We start from the raw sequence: 22,280 nt of genomic DNA, 5'->3' as shown, positions 1-22,280 counted from the left end.
ATGATGATAGCAATGATGGTGGTGATGATGGTGGCGATGATGGTGGTGCTGATGATGGTGGTGATGATGTTGATGATGATGATGGTGATGCTGATAATGGTGGTACTGATGGTGGTGCTGATGGTGGTGCTGATGATGGTGGTGATGATGGTGATGATGATGGTGCTGATGATGGTGGTGATGATGGTGGTGATGATGGTGATGATGATTGTGATGATGATTGTGATGATGATGGTTGTGGTGATGGTGATGATGGTGGTGCTGATGATGGCGATGATGATAGTGATGATGTTGGTGATGGTGTTGGTGATGGAGGTGATGATGATGATGGTGGTGGTGATGTTGGTGGTGATGATGGTGCTGATGGTGGTGATGATGGTGGTGATGTTGGTGGTGATGGTGGTGCTGATGGTGGTGATGATGGTGGCGATGATGGTGATGATGGTGGAGCTGATGGTGATGATTGTGATGATGGTGGTGGTGATGGTGGTGATGATGGTGATGATGATGGTGGCGATGGTGGTGATGATGGTGCTGATGTTGGTGGTAATGGTGGTGCTGATGATGGTGATGATGGTGGCGATGATGGTGATGATGGTGGAGCTGATGGTGATGATTGTGATGATGGTGGTGGTGATGGTGGTGATGATGGTGATGAAGGTGGTGATGATGGTGATCATGGTGGTGCTGTTGATGGTCATGATGATGGTGATGATGATGGTGCTGATGATGGTATTGATGATGGTGATGGTGGCGCTGATGGTGGTGATGATAGTGGCAATGATGGTGATGATGGTGATGGTGGTAGTGATGGTGCTGATGATGGTGATGATGGTGGTGATGATGGTGATGATGGTGACGATGATGGTGATGATGGTGCTGATGTTGGTGATAATGGTGGTGCTGATGATGGTGATGACGGTGGCAATAATGGTGATGATGGTGGAGCTGATATTGATGATGGTGATGATGTTGGTGGTGATGATGGTGATGAAGGTGGTGATGATGGTGATCATGGTGGTGCTGTTGATTGCCATGATGATGGTGATGATGATGGTGCTGATGATGGTAATGATGATGGTGATGAAGATAGTGGTGTTGATGGTGGTGCTGCTGATGGTGGTGATGATGGTGATGATGATGGTGATGATGGTGGTGATGATGGTGATTATGGTGGTGGTGATGATGATGATCATGGTGGTGATGATGGTGATGATGGTGGTGGTGGTGATGATGATGATGGTGATGATGGTGGTGATGATGTGATGGAGGTGATGATGATGATGGTGGTGGTGATGTTGGTGGTGATGATGATGATTAAGATGGTGATGATGGTGATGATGATGATGGTGCTGATGATGGTGATGATGGTGATGAAGATGGTGTTGATGATGGTGCTGATGATGGTGGTGATGGTGATGCTGATGATGGTGGTGATGATGGTGCTGATGATGGTGGTGCTGATGATGGTGATGGTGGTGATGATGGTGGTGGTGATGATGGTGATGGTGATGATGGTGGCGATGGTGGTGGTGATGATTGTGCTGATGGTGGTGATAATGGTGATGATGACGGTGATGATGGTGGTGGTGCTGATGTTGATGATGGTGACGATGATGATGATGATAATGGTGGTGATGATGGTGCTGATGGTGGTGATGATGGTGGTGATGGTGGTGGTGATGATGGTGGCGATGATGGTGATGATGGTGAGATGGTGCTGATGATGGTGGCGATGGTGCTGATGATGGTGATAATGGTGGTGCTGATGATGGTGATGATAGTGGCGATGATGGTGATGATGGTGATGGTGGTGATGATGGTGATGATGGTGGAGCTGATGGTGATGATTGTGATGGTGATGGTGGTGATGATGGTGATGATGGTGGTGATGATGGTGATCATGGTGGTGCTGTTGATGGTCATGATGATGGTGATGATGATGGTGCTGATGATGGTAATGATGGTGATGATGGTGATGAAGATAGTGGTGATGATGGTGGTGCTGATGATGGTGGTGATGATGGTGATGATGATGGTGATGATGATAGTGATGGTGGTGATGATGGTTATGATGATGGTGATGATGGTGGTGATGATGGTGATTATGGTGGTACTGATGGTGATGATGGTGGTGGTGGTGATGATAATGATGGTGATGGTGGTGGTAATGATGGTGATGATTATGGTAGTGATGATGGTGGTGGTGATGTTGGTGATAATGATGGTGGTGCTGATGATGGTGATGATGGTTGTGATGATGTTGGTGATGGTGGTGATGATGTTGGTGGTGATGATGATGGTGGTGCTGATGATGGTGATGATGGTGCTGCTAATGGTGCTGAGGATGGTGTTGATGATGGTGCTGATGGTGGTGATGATGATGGCGATGATGGTGGTGATGGTGATGATGATGATAGTGCTGCTAATGGTGCTGATGATGGTAGTGATGATAGTGATGATGGTGGTGATGATGGTGATAAAGATGGTGGTGATGATGGTGCTGATGATGGTGATGATGATGGTGCTGATGATGGTGGTGATGATGATGCTGATGGTGCTGATGATGGTGGTGCTGATGATTGTGGTGGTGGTGATGATGGTGATGATGGTGGTGATTGTGCTGATGGTGGTGATGATGGTGGTGATGATTGTGCTGATGGTGGTGATGATGGTGATGATGATGGGGATGATGATGAGGATAATGGTGGTGATGATGGTGCTGATGGTGGTGAAGGTGGTGGTGATGCTGGTGATGATGGTGGTGGTGATGGTGCTGATGATGGTGAAAATGGTGGTGCTGATCATGATGGTGATGATGGTGGCGATGATTGTGATGATGGTGATGATGATGGTGATGATGGTGATGATGGTGGAGCTGATGGTGGTGATGGTGGTGGTGATGGTGGTGATGATGATGATGCTGTTGATGGTCATGATGATGGTGATGATGATGGGGATGATGATGGTGATGAAGATAGTGGTGATGATGATGGTGGTGCTGATGATGGTGATGATGATGGTGATGATGATGGTGGTGATGATGATGGTGGTGATGATGTTGATGATGATGGTGATGATAGTGGTGATGATGGTGGTGATGATGGTGGTGCTGATGATGGCGATGATGGTGGTGCTGATGGTGGTGATGATGATGCTGATGATGGTGGTGCTGATGGTGGTGCTGATTGTGCTGATGGTGGTTGTGATGGTGATGATGATGGGGATGATGATGAGGATAATGGTGGTGATGGTGGTGGTGATGATGGTGCTGATGGTGGTGAAGGTGGTGGTGATGCTGGTGATGATGGTGGTGGTGATGGTGCTGATGATGGTGATAATGGTGGTGCTGATCATGATGGTGATGATGGTGGCGATGATTGTGATGATGGTGATGATGATGGTGATGATGGTGGAGCTGATGGTGGTGATGGTGGTGGTGATGGTGGTGATGATGATGATGCTGTTGATGGTCATGATGATGGTGATGATGATGGGGATGATGATGGTGATGATGGTGATGAAGATAGTGGTGATGATGATGGTGGTGCTGATGATGGTGATGATGATGGTGATGATGATGGTGGTGATGATGATGGCGATGATGGTGGTGATGGTGGTGATGATGATAGTGCTGCTAATGGTGCTGATGATGGTAGTGATGATAGTGATGATGGTGGTGATGATGGTGATGAAGATGGTGGTGATGATGGTGCTGATGATGGTGATGATGATGGTGCTGATGATGGTGGTGATGATGATGGTGCTGATGATGGTGGTGATGATGATGCTGATGGTGCTGATGATGGTGGTGCTGATGATTGTGGTGGTGGTGATGATGGTGATGATGGTGGTGATTGTGCTGATGGTGGTGATGATGGTGGTGATGATTGTGCTGATGGTGGTGATGATGGTGATGATGATGGGGATGATGATGAGGATAATGGTGGTGATGATGGTGCTGATGGTGGTGAAGGTGGTGGTGATGCTGGTGATGATGGTGGTGGTGATGGTGCTGATGATGGTGATAATGTTGGTGCTGATCATGATGGTGATGATGGTGGCGATGCTTGTGATGATGGTGATGATGATGGTGATGATGGTGATGATGGTGGAGCTGATGGTGGTGATGGTGGTGATGGTGGTGATGGTGATGATGATGGGGATGATGATGGTGATGAAGATAGTGGTGATGATGATGGTGGTGCTGATGATGGTGATGATGATGGTGATGATGATGGTGGTGATGATGATGGTGGTGATGATGTTGATGATGATGGTGATGATAGTGGTGATGATGGTGGTGATGATGGTGGTGCTGATGATGGCGATGATGGTGGTGATGATGATGCTGATGATGGTGGTGCTGATGGTGGTGCTGATTGTGCTGATGGTGGTGATGATGGTGATGATGATGGGGATGATGATGAGGATAATGGTGGTGATGGTGGTGGTGATGATGGTGCTGATGGTGGTGAAGGTGGTGGTGATGCTGGTGATGATGGTGGTGGTGATGGTGCTGATGATGGTGATAATGGTGGTGCTGATCATGATGGTGATGATGGTGGCGATGATTGTGATGATGGTGATGATGATGGTGATGATGGTGGAGCTGATGGTGGTGATGGTGGTGGTGATGGTGGTGATGATGATGATGCTGTTGATGGTCATGATGATGGTGATGATGATGGGGATGATGATGGTGATGATGGTGATGAAGATAGTGGTGATGATGATGGTGGTGCTGATGATGGTGATGATGATGGTGATGATGATGGTGGTGATGATGATGGCGATGATGGTGGTGATGGTGGTGATGATGATAGTGCTGCTAATGGTGCTGATGATGGTAGTGATGATAGTGATGATGGTGGTGATGATGGTGATGAAAATGGTGGTGATGATGGTGCTGATGATGGTGCTGATGATGGTGGTGATGATGGTGATGATGATGGTGCTGATGATGGTGGTGATGATGATGCTGATGGTGCTGATGATGGTGGTGCTGATGATTGTGGTGGTGGTGATGATGGTGATGATGGTGGTGATTGTGCTGATGGTGATGATGATGGTGGTGATGATTGTGCTGATGGTGGTGATGATGGTGATGATGATGGGGATGATGATGAGGATAATGGTGGTGATGATGGTGCTGATGGTGGTGAAGGTGGTGGTGATGCTGGTGATGATGGTGGTGGTGATGGTGCTGATGATGGTGATAATGTTGGTGCTGATCATGATGGTGATGATGGTGGCGATGCTTGTGATGATGGTGATGATGATGGTGATGATGGTGATGATGGTGGAGCTGATGGTGGTGATGGTGGTGATGGTGGTGATGATGATGATGCTGTTGATGGTCATGATGATGGTGATGATGATGGGGATGATGATGGTGATGATGGTGGTGAAGATAGTGGTGATGATGATGGTGGTGCTGATGATGGTGATGATGATGGTGATGATGATGGTGGTGATGATGATGGTGGTGATGATGTTGATGAGGATGGTGATGATGGTGGTGATGATGATGGTGGTGGTGATGATGATGATGGTGATGATAGTGGTGATGATGGTGGTGATGATGGTGGTGCTGATGATGGCGATGATGGTGGTGCTGATGGTGGTGATGATGATGCTGATGATGGTGGTGCTGATGGTGGTGCTGATGATGGTGCTGATGATGGTGGTGATGATGGTGACGATGATGGTGATGATGATGGTGCTGATGATGGTGGTGATGATGATGGTGGTGATGATGATGTTGATGAGGATGGTGATGATGAATGTGATGATGATTATGATCATGATTGTGATGATGATGGTTGTGGTGATGATGATGGTGGTGCTGATGATGGTAATGATGTTGCTGATGGTGTTGGTGATGGAGGTGATGATGATGATGATGGTGGTGATGTTGGTGGTGAGGATGGTGCTGATGGTGGTGCTGATGGTGGTGATGATGGTGGCGATGATGGTGATGATGGTGATGGTGGTGTTGATGGTGCTGATGATGGTGATAATGGTGGTGATGATGATGGTGATGATGGTGGCGATGGTGGTGATGATGGTGCTGATGTTGGTGATAATGGTGGTGCTGATGATGGTGATGATGGTAGCGATGATGGTGATGATGGTGGTGATGATGGTGATGATAGTGGTGGTGATGGTGGTGATGATGGTGATGAAGGTGGTGATGATGGTGATCATGGTGGTGCTGTTGATGGTCATGATGATGGTGATGATGATGGTGATGATGATGGTGCTGATGATGGTAATGATGATGGTGATGATGGTGATGAAGATAGTGGTGTTGATGGTGGTGCTGCTGATGGTGGTGATAATGGTGATGATGATGGTGATTGTGGTGATGATGGTTATGATGATGGTGATGATGGTGGTGATGATGGTGATTATGGTGGTGGTGATGATGGTGATGACGATGATGATCATGGTGGTGATGATGGTGGTGGTGGTGATGATGATGCTGGTGATGATGGTGGTGATGATGTTGATGAGGATGGTGATGATGGTGGTGATGATGATGGTGGTGGTGATGATGGTGGTGATGATGGTGGGTATGATGGTGGTGCGGATGATGGTGGTGATGATGGCGATGATGGTGGTGCTGATGGTGATGATGATGATGCTGATGATGGTGGTGCTGATGGTGCTGATGATGGTGCTGATGATGGTGCTGATGATGGTGCTGATGATGATGGTGGTGATGATGATGTTGATGAGGATGGTGATGATGAAGGTGATGATGATGGTGGTTATGATGGTGATGATGATGGTGATGATGATGATGGTGATGATGATGATGGCGATGATGGTGGTGATGATGGTGGCGATGATGGTGGTGCTGATGATGGTGGTGATGATGTTGATGATGATGATGGTGATGCTGATGATGGTGGTACTGATGGTGGTGCTGATGGTGGTGCTGATGATGGTGATGATGATGGTGATGATGATGGTGCTGATGATGGTGCTGATGATGGTGGTGATGGTGGTGGTGATGATGGTGATGATGATGGTGCTGATGATTGTGATGATGATGGTTGTGGTGATGGTGATGATGGTGGTGCTGATGGTGGCGATGATGATAGTGATGATGTTGGTGATGGTGTTGGTGATGGAGGTGATGATGATGATGGTGGTGGTGATGTTGGTGGTGATGATGGTGCTGATGGTGGTGATGATGGTGGTGATGATGGTGGTGATGGTGGTGATGATGGTGGCGATGATGGTGATGATGGTGATGGTGGTGGTGATGGTGCTGATGATGGTGATAATGGTGGTGATGATGATGGTGATGATGGTGGCGATGGTGGTGATGATGGTGCTGATGTTGGTGATAATGGTGGTGCTGATGATGGTGATGATGGTGGCGATGATGGTGATGATGGTGGAGCTGATGGTGATGATTGTGATGATGGTGGTGGTGATGGTGGTGATGATGGTGATGAAGGTGGTGATGATGGTGATCATGGTGGTGCTGTTGATGGTCATGATGATGGTGATGATGATGGTGCTGATGATGGTAATGATGATGGTGATGGTGGCGCTGATGGTGGTGATGATAGTGGCAATGATGGTGATGATGGTGATGGTGGTGGTGATGGTGCTGATGATGGTGATGATGGCGGTGATGATGATGGTGATGATGGTGGCGATGATGGTAATGATGGTGCTGATGTTGGTGATAATGGTGGTGCTGATGATGGTGATGATGGTGGCGATAATGGTGATGATGGTGGAGCTGATGGTGATGATGGTGATGATGTTGGTGGTGATGATGGTGATGAAGGTGGTGATGATGGTGATCATGGTGGTGCTGTTGATTGTCATGATGATGGTGATGATGATGGTGCTGATGATGGTAATGATGATGGTGATGAAGATAGTGGTGTTGATGGTGGTGCTGCTGATGGTGGTGATGATGGTGATGATGGTGGTGATGATGGTGATTATGGTGGTGGTGATGATGATGATCATGGTGGTGATGATGGTGATGATGGTGGTGGTGGTGGTGATGATGGTGGTGATGATGTTGATGAGGATGGTCATGATGGTTGTGATGGAGGTGATGATGATGATGGTGGTGGTGATGTTGGTGGTGATGATGATGATTAAGATGGTGGTGATGATGGTGGTGATGATGGTGATGATGATGATGGTGCTGCTAATGGTGCTGATGATGGTGGTGATGATGGTGATGATGGTGATGAAGATGGTGTTGATGATGGTGCTGATGATGGTGGTGATGATGGTGGTGATGGTGATGCTGATGATGGTGGTGATGATGGTGCTGATGATGGTGGTGCTGATGATGGTGATGGTGGTGATGATGGTGGTGGTGATGATGGTGATGATGGTGGTGATGGCGGTGATGATGGTGGTGATGGTGGTGGTGATGATTGTGCTGATGGTGGTGATAATGGTGATGATGACAGTGATGATGGTGGTGCTGATGTTGATGATGGTGGCGATGATGGTCGTGATGATGGTGATGATGGTGGTGATGATGGTGCTGTTGGTGGTGATGATGGTGGTGATGATGGTGGTGATGGTGGTGGTGATGATGGTGATGATGGTGGTGATGGTGGTGCTGATGGTGGTGATGATGGTGGCAATGATGGTGATGATGGTGATGGTGGTGGTGATGGTGCTGATGATGGTGATAATGGTGGTGATGATGATGGTGATGATGGTGTCGATGGTGGTGATGATGGTGCTGATGTTGGTGATGATGGTGGCGATAATGGTGATGATTGTGGAGCTGATGGTGATGATGGTGATGGTGGTGATGATGGTGATGAAGGTGGTGATGATGGTGATCATGGTGGTGCTGTTGATGGTCATGATGATGATGATGATGGTGCTGATGATGGTGGTGATGATGGTGATGATGATGATGGTGATGATGATGCTGATGATGGTGGTGCTGATGGTGGTGATGATGATGGTGGTGATGATGGTGATGATGATGGTGCTGATGATGGTGGTGATGGTGTTGGTGATGATGGTGATGATGATTGTGATCATGATTGTGATGATGATGGTGATGATGTTGGTGATGGAGTTGGTGATGGAGGTGATGATGATGATGGTGGTGGTGATGTTGGTGGTGATGATGGTCCTGATGGTGTTGATGATGGTGGTGATGATGGTGGTGATGGTGATGCTGATGGTGGTGATGATGGTGGCGATGATGGTGATGATGGTGATGGTGGTGGTGATGGTGCTGATGATGGTGATAATGGTGGTGATGATGATGGTGATGATGGTGGCGATGATGGTGATGATGGTGCTGATGTTGGTGATGATGGTGGCGATAATGGTGATGATGGTGGAGCTGATGGTGATGATGGTGATGATGGTGGTGGTGATGGTGGTGATGATGATGGTGGTGATGATGGTGATGATGATGGTGGTGCTGATGATGGTGGTGATGATGGTGCTGATGATGGTGCTGACGATGCTGGTGATGGTGGTGGTGATGATGGTGATGATGATTGTGATGATGATGCTTGTGGTGATGATGGTGATGATGGTGGTGCTGATGATGATGGTGATGATGTTGGTGATGGTGTTGGTGATGGAGGTGATGATGATGATGGTGGTGGTGATGTTGGTGGTGATGATGATGATGAAGATGGTGGTGATGATGGTGGTGATGATGGTGATGATGGTGCTGCTAATGGTGCTGATGATGGTGATGAAGATGGTGGTGATGATGGTGCTGATGATGGTGATGATGATGGTGGTGATGATGGTGGTGATGGTGATGCTGATGATGGTGGTGATGATGGTGCTGATGTTGGTGATAATGGTGGTGCTGATGATGGTGATGATGGTGGTAGTGATGGTGATGATGATGGTGATGAAGGTGGTGATGATGGTAATCATGGTGGTGCTGTTGATGGTCATGATGATGGTGATGATGGTGCTGATGATGGTAATGATGATGGTGATGAAGATAGTGGTGTTGATGGTGGTGCTGCTGATGGTGGTGATGATGGTGATGATGATGGTGATTGTGGTGATGATGGTTATGATGATGGTGATGATGGTGGTGATGATGGTGATTATGGTGGTGGTGATGATGGTGATGATGATGATCATGGTGGTGATGATGGTGATGATGGTGGTGGTGGTGATGATGATGATGGTGATGATGGTGGTGATGATGTTGATGAGGATGGTGATGATGGTGGTGGTGATGATGGTGATGATGATGTTGGTGATGATGGTGGTGATGATGGTGGGTATGATGGTGGTGCTGATGATGGTGGTGATGATGGCGATGATGGTGGTGCTGATGGTGGTGATGATGATGCTGATGATGGTGGTGCTGATGGTGCTGATGATGGTGCTGATGATGGTGGTGATGATGGTGCTGATGATGGTGCTGATGATGGTGCTGATGATGGTGGTGATGATGATGGTGGTGATGATGATGTTGATGAGGATGGTGATGATGAAGGTGATGATGAAGGTGATGATGATGGTGATGATGATGGTGATGATGATGATGGTGATGATGATGATGGCGATGATGGTGGCGATGATGGTGGCGATGATGGTGGTGCTGATGATGGTGGTGATGATCTTGATGATGATGATAGTGATGATGAAGCTGATGATGGTGGTACTGATGGTGGTGCGATGGTGGTGCTGATGATGGTGGTGATGATGGTACTGATGATGGTGCTGATGATGATGGTGATGATGATTGTGATGATGATTGTGATGATGATGGTTGTGGTGATGATGGTGGTGCTGATGATGGTGATGATGATGGTGATGATGTTGGTGATGGTGTTGGTGATGGAGGTGATGATGATGATGGTGGTGGTGATGTTGGTGGTGATGATGGTGGTGATGATGGTGGTGATGGTGGTGCTGATGGTGGTGATGATGGTGGCGATGATGGTGATGATGGTGATGGTGGTGGTGATGGTGCTGATGATGGTGCTGATGATGGTGGTGATGGTGGTGGTGATGATGGTGATGATGATTGTGATGATGATTGTGATGATGATGGTTGTGGTGATGATGGTGATGATGGTGACGATGGTGGTGCTGATGATGGTGATGATGATGGTGATGATGTTGGTGATGGTGTTGGTGATGGAGGTGATGATGATGATGGTGGTGGTGATGATGGTGGTGATGATGGTGGTGACGGTGGTGCTGATGGTGGTGATGATGGTGGCGATGATGGTGATGATGGTGATGGTGATGGTCTGATGATGGTGATAATGGTGGTGATGGTGGTGATGATGGTGCTGATGTTGGTGATAATGGTGGTGCTAATGATGGTGATGATGGTGGCGATGATGGTGATGAAGGTGGTGATGATGGTGATCATGGTGGTGCTGTTGATGGTCATGATGATGGTGATGATGATGGTGCTGATGATGGTAATGATGATGGTGCTGATGATGATGCTGATGGTGGTGATGATGATGGTGATGATGGTGGTGATGATGATGGTGTTGGTGATGGTGACTGTGATGATGGTGGTGGTGATGATGGTGGTGATAATGGTGATGATGATGGTGGTGATGATAGTGATGATGGTGTTGATGATGATGGTGATGATGGAGGTGATGATGGTACTGATGATGGTGGTGATGATGGTGATGATGGTGGTGCTGATGGTGTTACTGATGATGGTGATGCTGATGGTGCTGATGGTGATGATGGTGGTATTGATGATGATGGTGGTGATGATGGTGGTGTTGATTGTGGTGATGATGGTGGTGCTGATGGTCCTGATAGTGATGATGGTGGTGATGTTGGAGGTGATGATGGTGCTGATGGTGATGATGGTGGTGGTGATGGTTATGGTGGTGATGATAGTGGTGATGATAGTGATGATGGTGTTGATGATGAAGGTGATGATGGTGCTGATGATGGTGGTGATGATGGTGATGATGGTGGTGCTGATGGTGTTACTGATGATGGTGATGCTGATGGTGCTGATGGTGATGATGGTGGTGTTGATGATGATGGTGGTGATGATGGTGGTGTTGATTGTGGTGATGATGGTGGTGCTGATGGTCCTGATAGTGATGATGGTGGTGATGTTGGAGGTGATGATGGTGCTGATGGTGATGATGGTGGTGGTGATGGTTATGGTGGTGATGATGGTGGTGATGATGATGGTGCTGATGAATGTGGTGGTGCTGATGGTGATGATAGTGATGGTGATGATGGTGGTGGTGATGATGGTGAAAAGCTCAGTGTAGTCAGAAAGGTAGTATGACTTTGTCACAGGGAAATCGTATTTAACAAACGTAATGGATTTCTTTTAATGAATAGTGTTCTGAAGGGAACTCTGTACATCTACAAAACTCAAATAGCCAGAAGGATTTGATTCAGTCAAAGGTTATAATGGAAAATACAAAGCACATACATTAAGGAGTAATGTATTCACATGGGTTGAAGATTGGCCAGCTGTTTGAAAACAGAGTGTGTGTGTGTAACTGGGTCTTTATTGGTTTGGCAGGATGTGATGCATGGAGACTCATTGGGGTCTATAGTGGATCCTCAACTTTCTGTAATTGTCAAATATCTAAAGGCACAGATCAGCTTCCGCAGAATTTCTGACATTGTGATAGGCAGCAATTCACCAGTGAAGAGGATTGGGCAATTCAACACCTCACATCATTATCCCCAGTCAAATGGGAAAGATGAAATGACAGTGAAAACCACCAAAGTGGCTCAGTGGTTAGCACTGTCACACAGCAGCACCAGGGTCCTGGGTTCAATTCCAGCTTCAGGCAACTGTCTGTGTGGAGTTTGCACATTCTCCCTGTGTCTGTGTGGGTTTCCCCCCACAATCCAAAGATGTGCACCATTGGTAAATTGGCTGTGGGAAATTGCCATTGGTATTCAGGGATACGCAGGTTAGGGTGGGTTAGCCATGAGAAATTGGCCATAATGTTCAGGGATGTGCAGTGTAGGTCAATTGGCCATGGGAAATGTAGGTTAGAGGGATAGGTGAGTCTGGGTGGGATGATCTTTGGAGAGTTGGTATGGACCTGATGGACCTAATGGCCTGGTTTCATGCTGTCAGGATTCTATTCTATGAATCATCAAGAAATCAGATGAATCCAGCACAGCTGTATACAGGTAATCCTCAAGTGGGGAAACATACATACGGCTGGTGTGGAGAATGGTCAAGTACAAAGGTAATGTCACACTGTGACCACACTACTCATCAAATATTGAGCAAGCTGTGGAACTAACACTAGGTGTCTGAATGAAAATCAAGGTGAAACAGCCAAAAGGCAAATTCCATTTTGACAAGATGACCAAACCATTGCCAGAATTGGGCATTAGAGAACCAGCCAGAGTATAAGCGTTCACCACTCTCAACCAAAGTTGGCTTCGCACCTGATTAGAGCAGCTGTTACCTCAGTCTTATCCAGTGGAAGATACTCCATCACAGTAACAGGCAGCTCCACACACTCACACTCACACTCACACTCACACACTCACACACACTCACTCACTCACACTCACTCACTCACTCACTCACACTCACACACACACACACATACATACACACACACACTCACACACCCACCCACACACTCTCACACACACATACACACTCACACACACACACCCACACACTCTCACACACACATACACGCACATACAAACACGCACACACCCACACCCATACACACACACTTACACAAACCCCCCACACACTCACTGACACACACACACATACACACACTCACACACAAACACACAGACACTCACACACATTCACACACTCACACACACAGACACTCACACACACTCACACACACATACACACACGCACGCTGACACACGCACACACACTGACACACCCACACACTCTCACACACACATACACACACATGCACACTCACACACTCTCACACACACATACGCACACACCCACACACACAAACACACCCACACCCACACACATACTTATACAAACCCTCTCACACACTCACTGACACTCATACATATACACACTCACACACAAACACACACACAGACACACACACACCTACACACACACACAGACACACACACAGAGACACACATTGACACACACACACACTCACACACACACACTCACACACTGACACATACACACACACACACTCACACACATGCTCGCACACACGCGGTTAACTCCGTGTCCCAAAGTTGGGAGGGGGTGAGGTGGAATATTCAAATTAATAATTTCAACTGGTAATTTTTCCATAGGCAAAGACCAGAGAACAGAGTCAGACGATCGAGTGGTTGAGTCAATCCCTGGAGAAAATGGAGACGATCAAGGAGAAAGCAGCTCAGAAGGTGGTGAGCCTGAAGTCGGAGTTGGATCAGGTGGAACACGGAGCATGGGAGAAGAAAGAGCAGACCCAGAACACGCTTACAGCTCTGAGCAATGAACTGCGCTCCACAAAGAGAGTACTACACGAGGTCGCCCAGAGAGAGAGACAGGTGAGACAGCAACATGGGGAGGGGTGGGGAGTTTCTGTGTCATGCTGCCATGGGCAATCTCATTCCCACCAGAAACTCCAAATCATCCAAATCTCCACTGCAACAAAAGCAGGAAATGCTGGAGAAACTCAGCAGGTCTGGCAGTATCTGTGGAGAGAAATCAATGCGTTCAAACTACTCATCCAATAGCAAACAAGCTGGAGAAACCAGAATTATTAGCAGCACTGAATGAAAGCCAAGGTGGAACAGTTAAAAGTCAAATTTCTTTTGACAAGATGTCCGAACCATTGCCAGAATTGAGCATAGGAGAGCCAGTCAGAGTACTAAACATTCATCACCGTCAACAAAGGGCAGCTTGGCATCTCAGCTCGAGTGACCCTCGCTCAGAGCTGTCCTGTCTGTGTCTGTACATGCAGCACCTCTCATTTACCTGGACACTCCTCCCTCACTGTTTTAAAATCCTCCCCCTCGATTTTAAACCCCTCCCTTGTCTCCCTCTGCCTCTTCATCCCCACTTCCCCCTTTAAGGTGCTCCCTGACCCCTTACAGCTCCTTTTCCCAAAATCCCCTCATGGGGGATTGTTTGGTGGTGGATTTGTTTGGGTTGGCAGAGTGTCACATTTTTTCTTATTGTCTCCTGGGATGTTGGCATCACTGGCTAGGCCAATGTTTATCACCCATCCCTCATTGATTTGGTTTGATTTGATTCATTGAATGAATTGAATTGAATTGAATTGAATTTATTGTCACGTGTACCGAGGCACAGTGAAAAGCTTTGTTTTGCGAGCAATACAGGCAGATCACAGAGTTAAGTAGCATAGGTAGTAAATAATAGGTAAACAGCAGCAAAAACAAAAACACAGGGACAGGCAAATGTTAAGGGTTTATGAGTCCATTCCGTATTCTAACAATAGTGAGGTAGAAACTGTTCCGAAACCGGCTGGTGCGTGTGTTCAGGCTTCTGTACCTTCTCCCCGATGGTAGAGGTTGTAGAAAAACATTGCCAGGGTGGGATGGATCTTTGAGAACGCTGGCAGCCTTTCCTTGACAGCGGGGCCTGGTAGATGGAATCTATAGATGGGAGGTTGGCCTTTGTGATTGTCCGGGCTGAGTTCATCGCTCTCTGTAAATGTCTCCAATCTTGAATGGTACAGTTGCCATACCAGGTAGTGATACATCCAGACAGAATGCTCTCGATAGCGCACCTATAAAAGTTGGCATCGTCATGCCAAATTTCCTCAGCTGCCTGAGGAAGAAGAGACGTTGTTGGGCCTTTGTAACCAGTGCGTCCACATGAAGAGTCCAAGAAAGCTTGTTGTGGATGACCACTCCCAGGAGCTTGACACTCTTGACTCACTCTGTGCTGTTAATGCGTGGGGGGGGGGGGGGGGGGGGCATGAGTAACACCCCGCCGAAAGTCAATAATGAGTTCCTTGGTTTTGCTGGCATTGAGAGTTAGGTTATTCTCAGTGTCCCATCTACCTGAGTACAGTGAAAAGCTTTGTTTTGTGAGCAGTACAGGCAGATGACAGCAAACAAGGACAGACCGATGACAGAGTGCTCAGACAGAGTGAGGTGCACAGAGTTACTGCTGCACCAGAGGTGTCCCTTGAGAAGGTGGGGCTGAGCTGCCTTCTGGAATCGCTGCAGTCCATGTCCTGTGGGTCGACCCCCCCACCTTCAGGGAGGGGATTCCAGGATTTTGACCCATGCTGATGTCACCATTTGTCCTTGCAGCTGGTGGATTTCCGTGAGGCTGTGGCGAGAGCTCTGGGATTCAACACAAGCAGCTTGTCAGTTCCAGAGGAGAGGATCCGCGCCCGGCTGCAGGACCTGGTGCAAGCTAGGAGAAGCCACAGCCCGAAAGCCTCACACTCGGACAGCTCGGTGCGGGAGAGTGCTGACACAATCGGGGTGCGATACATGGGCTCCCGGCTTGGAGGCAGCCCACTACCTCTCCCACCCTCTGAATGGGCCCCCCACAACTCACGCCGTGACTCCCTGCCCAGGAGACGCAGCAAGGCTCGCCGCTGAAGTTTTGCTCCAATACCACCCACCTCCCCCCCCCCCCCCCCCCCCCCCACCCCCGGCCCCTGCCCCAGCTTCCCTGATGGATGTGTCCAGGGGTAAGGCCTACAGATCAGTGAAGATCGTCATACAACCCGGAAGCAGACCCTTCGAGCCAACTCACCCACATCAACCACATTTCTCAAGTTAATCTAGTCCCACCTGTCAGCACCTGGCCCATATCCCTCCAAACCGTGGGCAGCACGGTGGCACAGTGGTTAGCACTGCTGCCTCACTGCGCCAGAGACCCGGGTTCAATTCCCGCCTCAGGCGACTGTCTGTGTGGAGTTTGCACATTCTCCCCGTGTCTGCGTGGGTTTCCTCCGGGTGCTCCGGTTTCCTCCCACAGTCCAAAGATGTGCAGGTTAGGTGAATTGGCCATACTAAATTGTCCGTAGTGTTAGGTAGGGGAGTAAATGTAGAGGAATGGGTGGGTTGCGCTTCGGCGGGTCGGTGTGGACTTGTTGGGCTGAAGGGCCTGTTTCCACACTGTAAGTAATCTAATCTAATCTAATCTAATCAAACCCTTCCTATTCATACACCCATCCAAATGCCTCTTAAATGTTGTAATTGTATCAGCCTCCAGCACTTCCTCTGGCAGCTCATTCCATACACGTACCACCCTCTGTGGGAAAAAGTTGCCCCTTAGGTCTCTTTTATATCTTTCCCCTCTCTCCCTAAACCTATGCCCTCTAGTTCTGGACTCCCCCCACCCCAGGGAAAAGACTTTGTCTATTTATCATATCCATGTCCCTCATAATTTTATAAACCTTGGTAAGGTTTGCTATCACACATTGTCAGAATTGAATATTAATGTAGGAATTGCTTGTGATGAAATTGCAAGCTCTAGGGCTCTTGTAGAATGGTGGTAGTGTCCTTACATCTGGATTGGGAGGACTGAGTTCAAATCCCATCTGCTCCAGAGGGTGGGTCATAACAGCACAAACCGGTCAATTAGAAAATATCTAAACATCCAAGGTGCACTGAATTCACCTACAGCTACCATCATTTTGAGATCAAAGGATTTAGAACCAGAAGGAGGCTATTCGGTCCTCCCAGCCCATTCTGTTCATTAAGGTCATGGCTGCTCTGATGTGGCCTCATCATATTCTCCCCTGTCGCCCAGAAACCCCAGCTCCCTGACCAACCGCACAGGTTTCCAGCTCCCTGACTGAGACCTACACCACCTTCCTTCATAATGACCAGGCTCTTCATTCCCATCATCCTCTCCCCACCCCCACCCCAATCCCCACCCCCAACCCAATCCACCCCAACCCCAATCCCCACCCATACCCCAAACCAGCCCCATCCCCACCCCAATCCATCCCAATCCACCCCCACCCCAATCCACCCCCACTCCAATCCCAACCCCCATCCCAATTACTACCCCATCCCAATCCCCACCCTCACCCAATCTGCCCCACCCCAATCCCAACCTCCACCCCAAATACCACCCCCATCCAAATTCACACCCCCACCCCACTCCACCCTCACCCCAATCCCCACCCCCATCCCAATCCCTCACCCCAATCCCCACCCCATTCCCAATCCACCTCCACCCCAATCCCCACCCTCATCCCAATCCCCACCCCATCCCAATCCACCTCCAGCCCAATCCACACCCTCACCCCAATCCCCACCCTCACCCCAATCCCCACCCCATCCCAATCCACCTCCAGCCCAATCCACACCCTCACCCCAATCCCCACCCTCACCCCAATCTCCACCCCATCCCAATCCACCTCCACCCCAATCCCCACCTCCACCCCAATCCACACCCTCACCCCAATCCCCACCCCCATCCCAATCCCTCACCTCAATCCCCACCCCATTCCCAATCCACCTCCACCCCAATCCCCACCCTCATCCCAATCCCCACCCCATCCCAATCCACCTCCAGCCCAATCCACACCCTCACCCCAATCCCCACCCTCACCCCAATCCCCACCCCATCCCAATCCACCTCCAACCCAATCCCCACCTCCATCCCAATCCCCACCCCATCCCAATCCCCACCCTAGAACATAGAACATAGAACATAGAAGAATACAGCGCAGTACAGGCCCTTGGGCCCTCGATGTTGCGCCGATCCAAGCCCACCTAAACTACACTAACCCACTATCCTCCATATACCTATCCAATGCCCTCTTAAATTCCCATAAAGAGGGAGAGTCCACCACTGTTACTGGCAGGGCATTCCATGAACTAACGACTCGCTGAGTGAAGAACCTACCCCTAACATCAGTCCTATATCTACCCCCCCTTAATTTAAAGCTATGCCCCCTTGTAATACCCGACTCAATACGCGGGAAAAGGTTCATACTGTCGACCCTATCTAACCCCCTAATCATCTTGTACACCTCAATCAAGTCACCCCTAAACCTTCTTTTCTCTAGTGAAAACAGCCCCAAGTGCCTCAGTCTTTCCTCATACGATTTTCCTTCCATACCAGGCAACATCCTGGTAAACCTCCTCTGCACCCGTTCCAATGCCTCCACATCCTTCCTATAGTATGGCGACCAAAACTGCACACAATATTCCAGATGCGGCCGTACCAGAGTCTTATACAACTGCATCATGACCTCAGGACTCCGGAACTCAATTCCTCTACCAATAAAAGCCAGTACGCCATATGCCTTCCTCACCGCACTATTTACCTGGGTGGCAACTTTCAGAGATCTGTGTACATGGACACCAAGATCCCTCTGCTCATCCACACTACCAAGTATCCGACCATTAGCCCAGTACCCCATCTTTTTGTTATTCTTCCCAAAGTGAATCACCTCGCACTTAGCTACATTGAATTCCATCTGCCACCTTTCTGCCCAGCTCTGCAGCTTCTCTATATCCTGCTGTAACCTGCCACATGCTTCCTCACTGTCAACAACTCCTCCGACTTTCGTGTCATCCGCAAACTTGCTCACCCAACCTTCTAACCCCTCTTCCAGGTCATTTATAAAAATGACAAACAGCAATGGTCCCAAAACAGATCCTTGCGGAACACCGCTAGTGACGGCACTCCATGAAGAAACTTTGCCATCAACTACTACCCTCTGTCTTCTTCCATCCAGCCAATTCCTAATCCAAACCTCCAACTCACCCTCAATGCCATATCTCCGTATTTTCTGCAGTAGCCTACCATGGGGAACCTTATCAAACGCCTTACTAAAATCCATATATACCACATCTACCGCTTTCCCCTCATCAACCTCCTTCGTCACCTTTTCAAAGAATTCAATAAGGTTTGTGAGGCACGACTTGCCCTTCACAAAACCATGCTGACTATCCTTGATCACATTATTCCTATCTAGATGTGCATAAATCCTATCCCTTACAATTCTCTCTAAGACTTTGCCCACAACAGAAGTGAGACTCACCGGCCTATAGTTACTAGGGCTATCCCTACTCCCCTTTTTGAACAAGGGAACCACATTTGCTATCCTCCAGTCTTCTGGGACTACTCCTGTAGACAAAGAGGACATAAAAATCAAGGCCAATGGCTCTGCAATCTCCTCCCTTGCTTCCCAGAGAATCCTAGGATAAATGCCATCAGGCCCAGGGGACTTATCTATTTTCACCTTTTCCAGGATTTCCAACACCTCTTCTCTACATACCTCAAAGCCATCCATTCTACTTATTTGTGCCTCAGTATTCTCATCGACAACAATGCCCTGTTCCTGAGTGAATACTGAAGAAAAGTATTCATTCAGTGTCTCCCCAATCTCTTCCGCCTCCACACGCAACTTCCCCCTACTATCCTTGACTGGACCTATTCCTACCCTAGTCATTCTTTTATTCCTAACATACCTATAGAAAGCCTTAGGGTTTTCCCTAATCCTATCTACTAAGGACCTTTCATGTCCCCTCCTTGCTGCTTTTAGCTCTCTCTTCAGGTCCTTCCTGGCTACCCTATAACTCTCAATCGCCCCAATTGAACCTTCACGTCTCATCTTGAGATAGGCCGCCCTCTTCCATTTAACAAGGGATTCCAATTCCTTATTAAACCACGGCTCCCTCGCACGACCCTTTCCTACCTGCCTGACAGGTACATAATTATCAAGGACACTCAATAGTTGCCCCTTGAACAAGTTCCACATATCATTTACACTCTTGCCTTGGAGTCTACTTTTCCAAGCCACACATCCTAAGTCATGCCTCACCGCATCATAATTTCCCTTACCCCAGCTATAATTCTTGCCCTGTAGTACACACTTATCCCTCTCCATCACGAGTGTAAAAATCACCGAATTATGGTCACTATCCCCAAAGTGCTCACCTACCTCTAATTCTAACACCTGGCCTGGTTCGTTACCCAGAACCAAATCCAGTATGGCCTCACCTCTTGTTGGCCTGTCTACATATTGTGTCAGGAAACTCTCCTGCACACATTGAACAAACACTGACCCATCTAACGAACTTGAGCTATAGCTTTCCCAATCAATATCAGGAAAGTTAAAGTCCCCCATAACAACCACCCTATTACTGTCACTCATCTCCTGAATCACCTTCCCAATCCTTTCTTCAATGATTCTAGGACTATTAGGAGGCCTGTAAAAGACTCCTAACAGGGTGACCTCACCTTTCCTATTCCTAACCTCAGCCCAAACTACCTCAGATGGCAAGTCCTCATCCATCGTCCTTTCCACCGCTGTAATACTATCTTTGACAAGCAATGCCACACCTCCCCCTCTTTTACCCCCACCTCTAAACCTACTAAAACATTTAAATCCCGGAACCTGCAACAGCCAATCCTGTCCCTGTTCTAGCCATGTCTCCGTAATAGCCACAACATCGAAGTCCCAGGTACCAACCAACGCTGCAAGTTCACCTACCTTATTTCGTATACTTCTTGCATTGAAGTATACACACTTCAAGCCACTTCCCTGTTTACAGGCACCCTCCTTGGAAATTGATGCCATGTTCCTCACCTCCCTACACTCCAGGCCCTGCACCCTGAAGCTACAATCTGGGTTCCCATGCCCCTGCCGAGTTAGTTTAAACCCCCCCCAAGAGCACTAGCAAACCTCCCCCCAAGGATACTGGTTCCCCTCAGGTTCAGGTGTAGACCATCCTGTTTATAGAGGTCCCACCGTCCCCAGAAAGAACCCCAGTTATCCAAAAACTGGAACCCCTCCCTCCTGCACCATCCCTGAAGCCACGCATTTAATTGTTCTCTCTCCCTATTCCTCGAATCTCTATCACGTGGCACGGGTAACAAACCAGAGACAACAACTCTGTTTGTTCTAACTCCAAGCTTCCAACCTAGCTCCCTGAAAGCCTGTCTAACATCCTCAGCACTCCTCCTACCTATGTCGTTGGTGCCAATGTGGACCACGACTTCGGGTTGCCTCACCCCAATCCCCACCCCCACCCCAATCCCTACCCTCACCCCAATCCCCACCCCATCCCAATCCATCTCCACTCCAATCCACACCCTCACCCCAATCCCCACCCCACCCCAATCCCCACCTCCAAAGAACCCAGAATGGACATGGACTGATTGTGGTAAACTCTGCAAAGTCTCTGCCCAGCTGTCTTGATGGTATAATGAATTGGGCAAGAGGACATGCCAGTAGATACTGAAATAACTCCACAGAGACCAGTCCCCCCCTTTATTTACACACGGGGAGTCTCTGCCCCTGATCCAGCTCCCTCAGAGCCAGCTCCAGGAGTGAGCAGAACCTCTGACACTCCTATGTCTG

At 48.4% G+C, this 22,280-nt stretch overlaps 1 protein-coding gene across 1 annotated transcript in view; it reads left to right on the top strand.

Annotated features, from left to right (window-relative positions):
* Window positions 1-16,545, top strand: part of LOC148149334 (coiled-coil domain-containing protein 170-like) — a 202,113-nt gene extending 185,568 nt beyond the window's left edge. The window contains exons 11-12 of the mRNA XM_087989513.1: window positions 14,275-14,511; window positions 16,249-16,545. Coding sequence (XP_087845639.1) covers window positions 14,275-14,511; window positions 16,249-16,545 — 534 coding nt within the window. The remainder of the gene's footprint in view (window positions 1-14,274; window positions 14,512-16,248) is intronic.
* Window positions 16,546-22,280: the final 5,735 nt, after the last annotated feature.

The sequence above is a fragment of the Chiloscyllium plagiosum genome, unplaced genomic scaffold (assembly GCF_037043375.1).
Source record: "Chiloscyllium plagiosum isolate Xiang-an unplaced genomic scaffold, Cpla_swu_hap1 HiC_scaffold_8, whole genome shotgun sequence".
Lineage (NCBI taxonomy): Eukaryota > Metazoa > Chordata > Chondrichthyes > Orectolobiformes > Hemiscylliidae > Chiloscyllium > Chiloscyllium plagiosum.
The sequence above is the reverse complement of the archived record's forward strand: the minus strand, read 5'-3'. Positions and strand labels throughout refer to the sequence as shown.